The sequence below is a fragment of the Telopea speciosissima genome, chromosome 6 (assembly GCF_018873765.1).
Source record: "Telopea speciosissima isolate NSW1024214 ecotype Mountain lineage chromosome 6, Tspe_v1, whole genome shotgun sequence".
Classification (NCBI taxonomy): Eukaryota; Viridiplantae; Streptophyta; class Magnoliopsida; order Proteales; family Proteaceae; genus Telopea; species Telopea speciosissima.
In genome coordinates this window covers 37,983,642-37,997,328 of record NC_057921.1, presented here as the reverse complement: position 1 = coordinate 37,997,328, position 13,687 = coordinate 37,983,642, and the positions used below count along the sequence as shown (strand labels likewise).

General features: G+C 42.1%; 1 protein-coding gene across 1 annotated transcript; it reads left to right on the top strand.

The window, feature by feature from the left end:
* Positions 1–12,276: 12,276 nt before the first annotated feature.
* Positions 12,277–13,604, top strand: LOC122664290 (protein rough sheath 2 homolog). Its single transcript, XM_043860046.1, has one exon. The coding sequence runs from the start codon at positions 12,401–12,403 to the stop codon at positions 13,583–13,585; it is 1,185 nt and encodes a 394-aa protein (XP_043715981.1). The 5' UTR covers positions 12,277–12,400; the 3' UTR covers positions 13,586–13,604.
* Positions 13,605–13,687: the final 83 nt, after the last annotated feature.

Here is a 13,687-nt window from a genome sequence, read left to right as displayed (position 1 = left end):
CGGAAGCCAGCGGCGGGGATGAGAAACCTGAATTTTGGTAGGTTTCTTTAATTTTGTTTCAGAGATTGCTGTGTGCCTTGTTCTCTATTAGTTTTTTTGAGAAATTCGTAGAAGTTGAAGCAGCAGAGAACCCATCATGAGAGCTGGTTTGAGTACAATCCAGCAGACATTAACCCCAGAGGCGGTGAGTGTTCTGAACCACTCAATCGCCGAAGCAGCTGGTCGGAATCACGGCCAAACCACACCACTCCATGTCGCTGCAACACTTTTGGCCTCTCCATCTGGGTACCTTCGACAAGCTTGCATTCGATCTCACCCAAACTCTTCTCACCCACTCCAATGCAGAGCACTCGAACTTTGTTTCAGTGTTGCCCTCGAGCGTCTCCCTTCAGCCCAAAACCTCTCCCCTGGTATTGACCCCCCAATCTCTGATGCTCTCATGGCTGCGCTCAAGCGAGCTCAAGCCCATCAACGCAGAGGCTGCCCAGAGCAGCAGTGTTATGATCATAGATAGTGATAGATGGATTACTATGTTGGGTTAATCATTTAGAGGTAGATGGGTAATTTGTATTGGATTAGTTTGCTAGGGGCAGTTAGGTAATTAGAGGATAAATGGTTGTTATAAATGGAGGAATGAAGGTCATGGAGAGGTATCCAAGAATTAATCAAAATCTCTTTTCTTATTTCTGTTCTAGGAGGTCACCACCCTCGAAGTGGTATTTTTCCCTTCCCCTTCTCCTTCTTCAACTTAATTTCTTTCCTTCCCAGATCTAGGTTCGTTACATTGGTGCTTTCATTGAACCTCCCCTTACCATTCCATTACCATTTCTTTGCCCTTCCTCTTTCATTCCCTTAATCCCCATGGGTCTCTTCTCTCATTACAACCAGGTTTGGTCCGTTCTTTTCTTTACTGGGAACAACACGATCCGACATCGCCGTTCCTCAATTTTCTTGAAACTGCAATCGCCAACGAGCTTGAACGTATATACTATTTGGATCTTGGCACTGTGGGAGATGCTATGATTCCCAGGGAGTCCGACGACGATGAGATTGACGACTCAACGACTTCGATTCCCACTGCCCTGAGCCAAACCCCAATGGTTTCAACGATCGTGGCTTCAGATCGAGATTCCGACATCGTGAATGATGACCGATCCGATCGCTTCAACTTTCGTTGCGCCACAGCACCATTCGCCAGAACGACTACATCGCCTCAACGAAGCAAGACAAAATGTCGAGTTTCAATGTTGCGGCGCCACCACCCAATTTGGGGCATCGAGCGGAATCTGTTTCCCACCTAAAGGCCCGACGTTTTTCTTTCTGGAGGATACCCATTCTCTCGGCCGGTTGGCGCGAGGACATCGGCGAAGGCTACCCGCGTGAGCAGATCCACCTACGAGATCCGATGTTGCTGCGATGCCACACAACCCTTTGATCCAGGTCGACATCCACCCTCTCCGCTTGGTGATACGAGCGAGTCGTGGAGATCATTACAAAAGAATCCCGATGAAACCAATGTCCCCTATTCGTGCTCTGTTTGGCGCACCTCGACAAATGGAATCGGATCCGGACAAAGAGGGCAATCAAATCACGCCATGGCCACCATCGACCACTTTGGTCGTGTTCCAATTGGCATTGTGGAAGTTGGAGTTGGAATGCGGGATTGATGTCGGCGTCGATCATGGAGACCGGACCTTCAACGGTGTAGCCATGGAGCATAATCGGTTGCTTCAACGATCGTGGCCGGTGCTCATCCCTTCCTTTGTCGGTCGAGAATCCAACCGGAGCAGAGCTCCTTCCTGCCATTGTGTCGTCCGTCATACACAACGGCAATCGAACATCTCCAGTGCGCTCGCCTCATTGTTTCACTGGCTGGAAAGGAGGCTCCAATCATGGCATTGAGATTGATTGTAGAGAGTTTAAGTGCGAGTTTACGCCCATTCGGTGTTTGATAAAATTGCGCTTGTAATCGAGCAAGACCTCCAAGCTGTTCGCGATTTTTCGGTGAGAAAAATAGTTAGGGTGTTGTTGCCATTCTCTGGAAGCGACTTATTTTGTTTTGAAGATTTGGCACTTGCATTTGGGTGATCTTTATCGGTGGGATCGGTGTTTCTGGAGAAAGCCCAAATGCAATTGGTGGTTTACTCGAGCTTGATCCGATTACAATCTGCAGAAATCGTTTCCATGGGTTAGAAGGGAATATCTCAAAATCAATCAGGAAGAGGACAAAGCTAGTGCAGCTCGGGTTGGGTTCGAATAGCTTTGATGGAGAAATCCTAGAGAGCATAGTGGGTTTGCAGGAACTAGAGTTCTTGGACTGGGGCTACAACCATTTTGGTATCCTTGGAATTCCGCTATTTTTAGCAGAGGTGCCAAACCTGAGGGAAGTGTTGAGTGGGAACCCACTTGGAGGCCAGCTACCTGAAATTTGGGAGAAGTTTGGGGGTATTTTGTGTTATCTGCTTGAAAATCAATTGGGTTTCATAAACTCAAGCCACACGACCAGTAGCGATCTATTGGAATACATTAAGATGATGGTCAGGTCATCTTTGGTGGTCACATATGGTACCCAATCTGCAAATCAGAGTTCAGGTTTCCCAATGGTTGCTCTGTTCTTACCTTCAACAAGGTTCATTTTGTTGATTACAATGCTAGTCCTAAGCATACTCTGGTGGAGAAGGCGTAAGCTCTCAACACATTCAAGGTCAGACATATCAAATTCCTCTTCTTCGTTGAAGCTTGATGAGATTTTTTCCATCCTTGGTTTACTTGCGGTATTTTATTACGGAGTCCTTGAAGCTGCAACCACTCCACCGATTAGGGCCGATATGGTGTTCGATCGAGGAAAAATGGAAGCCGGGCGAAGGTGGCATGCGTTTGTCGGCGACAAGCGCAGCTACCACACTGTGATCGATCGCGGAACAACGGGGACAAGTTGGTGTTCCATCACCTCTGTTTTCCCCGTTCGGTTCGATCATGGGGCCTTGGTGATCAAGATCTTGGAGGCCGAGATCTTGCTCTTGTGCGTAGATCGTGGGATCTGGCGGCCGAGACCTCAAGAATCGGCAACTTCGGCCACCACCGGAGCCATCACCTCATTCGGGCTTACGTCGGAGCAGGAATACCGGTTCCTTTCTTGCGAGAGTCTTGTGCGTAGCTCAACAAGTCCACTGCACCTTGGATCCGCAAAACCGCGCGCAACTTGGAGCTCCAAAACCTTGGAATTCCTTCAATTGGCTCATGCAGTGTTGGGAGACTTGTGAGTTGGGTGCGGACTCCTGCATGCTCGGATTGGGCGCGATGACACGCTTTTCGGTGTCGATCCAGCTTTGTTTGGGGGCTCTTCTTGGTTATGGTTGGTTTGGTGTTAGGGAGGCATGCTTGCGGTGCGCCGATTATCTGAATGAACCTTGAGGACAAGGTTCTCTGAAGGGGTTGACAATGTTATGATCATAGATAGTGATAGATGGATTACTATGTTGGGTTAATCATTTAGAGGTAGATGGGTAATTTGTATTGGGTTAGTTTGCTAGGGGCAGTTAGGTAATTAGAGGATAAATGGTTGTTATAAATGGAGGAATGAAGGTCATGGAGAGGTATCCAAGAATTAATCAAAATCTCTTTTCTTATTTCTGTTCTAGGAGGTCACCACCCTCGAAGTGGTATTTTTCCCTTCCCCTTCTCCTTCTTCAACTTAATTTCTTTCCTTCCCAGATCTAGGTTCGTTACAAGCAGCAACAACCCCTTTTAGCTGTAAAGGTGGAGCTTGAACAGCTCATTGTTTCGATCCTTGATGACCCAAGTGTGAGCCGAGTCATGAGAGAGGCTAGCTTTTCTAGCCCTGCTGTCAAAGCCACCATAGAACAGTCTCTGAATGCTTCAAGCTCCATTAATTCATCTACAATTGGTGGCGGATTGGGGTTCCGCCCTGCACAAACGGCGAATAGGAATCTGTATCTGAATCCCAGGTTGCAGCAGCAGCAGCAGCAGCAGGGGAGTTCACCTCAATCTGGACAGCAGAGAAGCGAAGAGGTGAAGAAGGCTTTCGATATTCTATTGAGAGCAAAGAAGAGGAACCCGATACTCCATCTTCACCGACCATTTCGATACTCGATTTCTTCTCCGCAACGATGATAGCCCTTTTCCTCGCATTTATCTTACAACCCAAAGCCAATGGAGGGCGGTGGTGGTGGTGGTGGTGGTGGTGGTGGTGGTGGGTATGTAAAAGAAGATTATGATTTGGGGAAGATGAGGACATTTTGGAATTTTAAGGAACAAATATTTAGAGATAAAATAGTCTTTTCAAATTAGGTTAAGGTAATACTTAAATGAAGGTAATTAGATCTTTTCATTTATAAAAATAAAATAAAAGATAAAATGGTCATTTTTAATTAATTTAGGATAATAAATAAGTGAGAATAATTAAATTTTTTCAGATTTAAGAAAATAAAGCAAAGGGTAAAATGGTCAAAATTTTGGCATCTAACGGTGATATTTAACGGATTGGACCTATCTGGCATTTGGGGTGTAAAATAGAGATGGTACATGAAATATTGAAGGGTGGTACGTGGAATATTGAACCGCTTAAGGGGGTAGGAGGAATATTGGGTGTATTATAGGGGGATACATGTACTCTACCCTTTTTAATTTGGTTTGTTAAGTCTCCTTCCGACGTTTTACGAGGTCAAGAGAACACAGGGGTAGGATTGGGATTCAATACAAAGAACAGGGACAATTTTGTCTTAACAAGAACAACAGATAAAATAATTGAGCTGTGAACGGTTGTTGGACGGTCGTTGTTAATGGTCGAATCACGGAGCGTGCATGTTAGAACTTAGAACTTGAATTTTAGGTTATTGCTTGCCAGACATGGCGCACGTTCCAGTAAGTCAAGAAGGATCGGTTTGGTGAGGTGACTCCAAAGTCTGACCCAACTCGATTACTATTCCCCTTCCCACGTAAATCCCCTCTATAGCCCCATTTGAAGTGGTTTCTTATAATACCCCCTCCTTCGTCCGAAACTATACATACTGCTAGAGTAAAGTAAAGGTGTCACTTTAGAATTGAAACCGGACGTTTAGAATCGAATCGAACCAAATTTAATTGATTCGGTTTTGATTTCAAAATTTAGATTCTTTCATCACTTCGGTTTGGTTTTAATTTTATTATTGAAACTGCCAACCAAACCAAATTACCCATTTTCAAATTGCAAAAGGAATCGAATAAATCATATTCTTTTATAATGTTTTAATTAATGTGGATGATAAATGTTATTCTATTTTAATGCTTAAAACTGGTTTATGGATTATGGGCCTAACAAACAAGGGGTTCTTTTGTTAAATGAACATGAAAAGTTTGCCCAAACACTTAAAATAGGGCCTAAATTGAATACGTAATCGAATAAAAATCGAAGCCTACATGGTTCGGTTTCAGTTTTGGAATACATGTTCCTATATGATTTCAGTTCAATTTGAGATTTTACATGTTATATTTTAAACCGAACCAACAAACCAAAACCGAAACCAAACCAATTGATACCCATAATTGGGAAGGCCTCTCTCCTTACAATTAATATTGTTTTTAAGAGATTGTTACCCAAAAAAAAATATTGTTGTTAACAGATTGTTGGAGTATTAGACTAGATAATCATACTGGTTAGATGTTCGGATTATAGAGTGGAAATATTCCGACTGTGTCCAACACCCATGGCAGTATCATTTCGACTTCCTAACTCTAATTATAGGCCAACAGATCCGTTCAAGGAAGATTTTGATTTGAATTTTTTTCCAACTCAAAAATATTATTAGGTATTTGGTTGATATTAGCGTGATCACAGTTCAATCAGTGTGATCACATGCTAACTGTGCCAGCTGTAAATTCCTTTCTTCTTCTCCATATCTTTACTCTATGTTTGTAATTTTTTCTCCATATCTTCTTTCTATCTTTGTAATATCCTACACGTATACATTCCATTCTAGCTCTAGGATTGTATATTATTTATAGTGAATCAATAATACAAAGAGGACAAGTGCATGCAATCAGCATCTTACCCATATTGATTTTAACATGGTATCAAAGCTATTAGCGTGATCACATGCTAATTGTGCTAGCTGTACATTGCTTCTTCTTCTCCATATCTTCTCACTATGTTTATAATTTCTTTTCCATATCTTCTTTTTATCTTTGTAATATCCTACACGTATACATTCCATTCTAACTCTAGGATTGTATATTATTTATAGTGAATCAATAATACAAAGAAGATAAGTGGATGCAATCAGCATCTTACTCATATTGGTTTTAACATGGTATCAAAGCTATTGTGTGATCACATGCTAGCTGTACATTCCTTTCTTCTTCTCTATATCTTCTCTCTATGTTTGTAATTTCTTCTTAATATCTTCTTTCTATCTTTGTAATATCCTACACTTATACATTCCATTCTAGCTCTAAGATTGTATATTATTTTTAACATGAAATTAAGAGACTAAGGATAATACTTTATTTTTAACATGAAATTACTACTTTGCCCAACAAATTAACAATGTGCTCATTAAAAAACAAGAGTGAAATCAGTTCCGGTTTAAAATTGAAATAGCTCCTCGGTTATTTAGAATTTATATTCCATTTGATTTCTATTTCATTGAAATAAGGTGCAAAAATCAAACCAAACAATTTCTTAAATAAAAATCACCTCAAGAAATTGAAATAGAAATCATAACAAATCAGGCCTTATTTGGAAAATGGAGTCGATCAATGAGTCTTCTTAGTGACTAGTGAATCGAAAATGTCTTGGTTATACATATGGTAGAAGCATTTTCTGAACATATTTGTCGTTGGCAGTATATTTAGAGATTTTATGGGTTGTCACCGTGGTTGCTTCTCTCAGTTCTTGGGTAATCATACTAACTTTTATGGATTGAGTGTGATTCAGAAGCTGTCATTCACTACATTAAGAATCAATCTGTTCCGCTGGCTTTTGAATAACAATGGAAACATTTGAAGGGATACCTGGCAGCAAAAAAAGCTGCATCTTTAAGGTGGAATAACATATGGGAGGAGTGACCAACATCTGTCTAGCGCAGTTGGTGAGCATTTGTATATTATCTTTATTAATATATCTTTTATTGATCTATAGCAAAAAAAAAACTACATGTTTAACAATGAAAAGTAATGGTCAAAATAATAAAATAATTAAGGCTGATGTTCTCTGTGCCACAGCGCAACCTACGCCAGACACATGGGTTGGCCATTCAAGGGGGGAAGACAATTTTTTTAGGTTTAGCCACAAACAAAACTTAGAAAATCTTTGTACCCAAATAAATATTTACATGTAGATCTGTAATGGGCTTTGGACATGCATCAACCAAGTATTCTGTGCAATTTCACTGCTTTGAGTTTGGTTAAAATCCAGTAGTATTGTTGGACTTAAATGAGATAAACTGAGCCTATCAAAATATTAATGAGCTGATCCCGAGTCTGAGCTCGGCTGTTCAGACTTGCCATGATTCATTAACAATGAACTGGGGAAGGCTGGTGTCAGCATGGATAGTTGGAAGTTTGTGATCCTAATTATATAAACCATGATAGATCGATCATAGATCATGCCTTGGGTTACATGTTATAGACCCCCGTGGATTTGTTTGGCTGATTTAGGACGATGTGCTTTGATCACGGGGTCCCAGGTTTGAGTCCCACGAATGAACTTATATTCTCCCAATAAATAAGGAGTAAAGGCTATTGGCAAGACAAAGAAAGATGTTTATGCCCTCTTAACCGGCCCAGTTCCCCAGTGCTCCTAACAAGGGGGCACAATGACCACCCTACCCTTATCCGAACACTCTGCCTAGGTGGATTCCAAATCCTTACTCCCCTTTTTAGAGTTATTGGGGAACTGACTGGGCAGAGAATTGGAGGAGATAGAAAGAGAACGGTGAAAAAAATAGACCACACGTCTCTCCTCCCCTATTGTGACTTCTCTGGGCCACTACTCGTACTCTACTCCACAGCCCACAAAGATTTGTTCTCTATTTGTACCAAATACACCCACCCGCTTCGGGTTGCGGGTCGGATTTGGTCCAATAATTTGGAAGGAGTGACAGTCCGGATGGACGTCTAGGATTGGGAAAAAGACAAAATAAAAGGAAAACCTGAGCTGGCCCCCAAGCCATGGTAAATTATTGCCAATTATCAATGAATGGGGGGAGGCAGAGAGCGTACGAGTAGGTGTAGTCGTGTAACCAATCCCCCAAAATGGAACCCCGGGAAAACGGGGCGGTGGTTCTGGTCTAGCCTTCTCTGTACGGGTGGATTGGTCCCACCAGGAATAGTGGTCTATGTACGTTGCATAATAATTACATACACACTGATACACACAGACACACCTCCCAAGTCTTGAGTCTTCACTCTTCACTGATAAAGATTCTTTACATTTGATTTGACCATTCATTCTCAAAGAATCACATTATTTCCTTCACAGAGTTCTCAGTTTCAGTCCTTCCTTCTTCAGCCAACTACCCACCCCTCTTCATCCCTCCCCGCATGGTCCGGAAGCTTACAGCTCAGCAAAGCATTTACATGGTTCAAAGTTGGGCCACATTCCTTTGTTCTTTATGAACCCATGTCCGGTGTCTATCTGGATTAGTGAATCAAGTACATGAGATATTTTTACAAGTAAAAAGAATGAATTTACTCGTTTACTGTTTGGTGGTGGGTGTGTGTTCATAAGCCATGTTGTGAATAGGGGTGTTAATTTTGGATCTGAACGGGCCCATTACGAATTGGAAGCGATCCACCCACTAATTTGTTGGTCCGGTTCCAAATCTGTCGATTATAAACCATTGAAATTGGAACAAATTGACATCATAACTTTATATATTATATAATTGTTAAGACTCGAGGTTATGAGAACTACAATTAAACCCATTATTTTTTTAGTTTTTCAATTTTGACTTGCACCACTTGTCTCATATACTATTTTACCGAAGATTTACTTTAAGCAAGAGGAAATATAGACTATTTCTATGATTTGAGGGGAAAAAAAAATTAAATGTATCTCATGGGAAATCTATCCTATTAGTGTTGTGCACTGTCCAGTGCATCACACTTAAGAATCCAAATGTCCACCTAATATTTGAAAGGATAAAGAGATGCCACTGTCCATGTTTTAACGGTTGGATTCCTAAGTGTGGTATCGCATTTGAGAGGATGAAAATCCTATCTCATGTGATTGAAATTAATGTTTCATTATAATATTATTAAATATATGTAAACGTGTGTTAGGAAATTTTCTTGTAAAAGTTTTAGACTGCTTGGAACCATTTAGGAATCGAAACCAACCCAACCATTAGTTAATGGTTTTGGATCTCAAACTTAGAACCGATTAATTTATTGGTATGGTTCTAGTCCTGACCCCTTAGGTTTGGATCCTCTAAAGAACCAGACCGATTGCCCAATTGACACTCTTAGTTGTGAACCGTGGTTTTATACTATGGTGTGTGTGGGAGATACAGAGCCACCGGGCCACGTTGACGTACATGTTGTAGAGATGTATGGACAGCAAATCGATTTACGTTGGAGAAGTTTTTGTGCTAAACGACACTGCCTAGTGCCCCATTCGCAGCCCCAGAGAGAGAAACAGAGAGTGTGTGTGTGTAGTAGTAGAAGTAGTGGGGACTTTTCGGTGGTTCTGATTATTTCTGCAACATTAACAGTAAAGCAAAGCAGTAGCTACAGTCACCTCACCATTCAATGCACTTTGAGAGAGAAGAGAGAGAAGAGAGAGAAGAGAGAGATGATGATGATGATGTTAGTAGTTTCTACTCCCGAGGAAATCCCAAGGGAAAGACAAGGAAAGGACGATTTATCTCTGCAGCTAATTCAATCCCTTTCCTTCTTTCCGCGGTTCAAAGGTGCCATGGAATGGAGAGAGTATTACAGATTACTAATTACTATAGGGCATCCATTCCATTTGAAATGAAAATGAAAATTTACTGGAGATAGGATGGCAAGACTGCCCTACCTTACCAGCCACCATACTTGTCCATGAACGGTGGATTGGTGGGTGGGTGAACCCCAATGACCCAAATGAGCTGCCCCGGCCTTCCCCTTTTATCCTAAGTTGAGTTGGTGATAGATAGAAAGAAAGAATGGGAGATTCTGGATAGGGATAGAGAGATCTATATATATATATATATATATCTTACTCTGCACCTGCCCCCAGAATTATTTATTACTTTTTTACATGGAATTGGTATAGCATCTACACTGCCTATCCTCCCTTGGCATCTCAAATTTTCCTTATTCAATGTGGAAGATTACTGCTGTTGTTTATATTGCTCTCTCTCTCTCTCTCTCTCTGTGAATCAAGTCTCAGCACAGTAGCCCCTATTCTATTCTACCACCCAAAAAGGTTCAATAATCCTTTTAGACACATAGATTGGAGGCCCAAGCCCATACAAAAGCCTCCTGCCCCTAATCTCACATTCAGAGTAGGCAGTCAGATTAGTAGATCCCATAGAATGATTTAAAAAAAAAACAAAAAACACCATCCAGTCCACCCCCTTTCCCCCTGCACCTACATATGTATGAGAGAGAGAGAGAGAGAGAGAGAGAGAGAATAATGATAGAAAAATCTAACCCATGACCTCTTGGGAGTGGGAGCTACACTTTTGTAAGGCAGTAATGATACAGGTACAAGAAAGGGCAAAGGGAAAATAGAAAATAAAGATAAAGAAAAACATAAATAAGATCAAAGATATAGATGTGCTTTATTGACAAAACAAGGGGTATAATTGGGAGATACAATTGGGAGAATGTCGATCCATTTTTTTAGTAAAGAAATTGTAAGGTGATAATCTCGCAATTCTTTTTATTCAAATTTAACTATTAAGGAAAAAAGAATACCACCTGGATCACACATTCACACCAGATACGCCATCCTTGTGCCTTGACATAGGATGCATGAAATGACCATTGCATCCCTGATCATTTTCAAGGTTACAAGAGATGTGGTAGTCATTTCGCATGTCCTTGTATCGCATCCTAATATAGGGGCGACGTGTGCTGCACAACGGGGTGGTGTTCTCTTTCCCTCTTAAATAGGATTGCATGGCAACCGTTACTCCTTATCTTATCTTCTACCATTCTCATCCATGTACAATAACTTATTACAGACTAAACAAAACACCCCATAGTTCCAATTACTCTCTATGACTATCTTATCTTCTACCATTCTCATCCATGTACAATAACTTATTACAGACTAAACAAAACACCCCATAGTTCCAATTGAACTCGACTCGACATCTACCAACCCCATTTTGGATCCTCTGCTGCCGAGCTGTCTGGGAGGACCGTACTGCCCTGACACGGTGTTGTGCGCAATGTCCGTCTTACCCCTACCCAAACGCCTTGTCTAAGTGGAGGTAAGGTGGTAATTGCATGCAGTACCGTGTCTGGACAACACAATCCTACCGGACAACTTGGTAGTAGAGGATCTGGATCCCTACCAACCCATGTCTGTAATAACTCTATTATGTGTTTGATAGGAATCGATCTTGTGTATAGACGATAGATTGAACCAACCGAAGATAAAATGAGATAGATTAAAGAGCTTACTTTAACGCATTCCATCAACTCCAGGCTTTTGACGTATCAAAGTTCTTAAGAATTAACCATATGAGGAACCAATTCTCTTGTTACTTTTTCTTTTTCTTTTTTTTTTTGACAGATGGGGTATCCAACTTATAGGCCGACTAAATCCCCCCTGGGCTCGTATAGGCTCCCCTGTCACACACGAACCGAGAAAATCTAGACCCTAGTGAACCCCAGGCGGCAGCGATAGAGTTTTTATCACAAGGCCTCCTTTACATGTCCTCAAGCCAACTCTTGAGGTTCCCCCTCCCCCAAAATGCCCAAGCCTCAAAAGTCCTACACTCTCAATACCTTTCAACCACCCCACCACGTTGTCTGCCCTTTTGGCTTTCCCTCGCCAACAAACCCATAAAGAAAGATTTAAAAAAATAAAAAGAGTCCTACATTGACATGGCCCACCCCATCCAACTCAGTAGGCTAGTCTTCTCTCTCATCTGAGCATCCTCGCCCTGTCTTTTCCAACCCGTCTGACGTTTCCTCTATCTAGTTTCCTCTCTCTCTCTCTCCGTCCTCTCCTCTCCTCTCCTCTCCATCCTTCATTTATAACTCCAACCCCGACAGTTCAAAGCCCCAAAACCTCACACGAACGAACCACTCCCCCTCCTCCTTTAGGCTTAGGCCTTCCAGACATATAGAATTATAGATTCATTCCAAAAGAAACAATGGGAGCTTAATTAGATGGGTATCCTTCTACCGAATTCACCATTGAAAGTGAAGAAAGAGGAGACGATATGGTTAATAGGAGATGAAGGAAAGGCAACGGTGGCAGCCTGAAGAAGACGCACTCCTCCGTGCCTATGTCAAGCAATATGGCCCCAAAGAATGGAACCTTGTCTCTCAACGCATGGCCAAACCCCTTGACCGTGACGCCAAATCCTGCCTTGAGCGCTGGAAAAACTACCTCAAACCTGGAATCAAAAAGGGATCTTTAACCCCTGAAGAGCAATCCCTTGTTATCTCTCTCCAGGCCAAGTACGGCAACAAGTGGAAGAAGATCGCTGCTGAAGTCCCTGGCCGCACTGCCAAGCGACTTGGTAAGTGGTGGGAAGTTTTCAAAGAGAAACAGATCAAACAGAATAACAAAACCCATCAACAACGCCTCTTTACTCTCGATTCCTCTGCAAATTCTTCAATCCCAAGCCCTTCTTCAGCTCCATTAACAGTCTCCCCAACAACAACCCTTCTCGCTGCTTCACCTGAACAGGGCAAATACGATCACATCTTAGAGACATTCGCAGAGAAGTACGTTCAGCCAAAGTTGCAGCTTCTTCCTTCTCTACTAATGCCTAACCTCTCCCTCTCCGACGCACCTCCTATGCTCTCACTCTGCGGCGGCGCCACCACCACTTCGTCGCCGTCGATGCTTCTCCCCTGGATGACTGTTAACTCGTCCAGTACTTCATCCCTGTCTTCTTCCTCTTCCACAACGGCTTCTCCGTCCGTGAGTCTCTCACTTTCTCAAACTGACCTAACCAAGGTTGACTTAATTCCACCGGAAATCGGGCTGAATGAGAAGCGACACCTCCCGGTTCATCAGCTGGCTACGTTGGTTCATTATTGTAAGGAGCTCGAGGAAGGGAGGCAGAGTTGGTTGCAGCATAAGAAAGAGGCCATGTGGAGGTTGAATCGGTTAGAGCAGCAGTTGGAGTCGGAGAAGAACAGGAAGAAGAGGGAAACAATGGAGGAGGTAGAGGCTAAGATCAGGTGCTTGAGAGAAGAAGAGATGGGTTTTCTTGATAGAATTGATAGGGATTGCAGAGAACAACTTAATGCTATTTACAGGGATGCAGAGGCTAAGGAAGCTAAAATGGTGGAGATTTGGTCACGTAAGCATGTTAAGCTTGCTAAGCTCGTAGAACAGCAATTGGGTTCTATTTATTCTTCATCATCCCTTCACCACCACCACCACCACCACCACCACCATAGCTAAGGAGTAAACCATTACTGCAACTCCCTTGTTCTTCTTGCTATTTTGATAATTTCCAGATGTTCCTTTTTTTTTTTTTTTTTTTGTTTAATCTGTCTTTCTAGG

What these genes read in the sequence shown, in the direction of transcription:
- LOC122664290 (XM_043860046.1), top strand. Translation starts at nt 12,401, where the DNA reads ATGAAGGAAAGGCAACGGTGGCAGCCTGAAGAAGACGCACTCCTCCGT.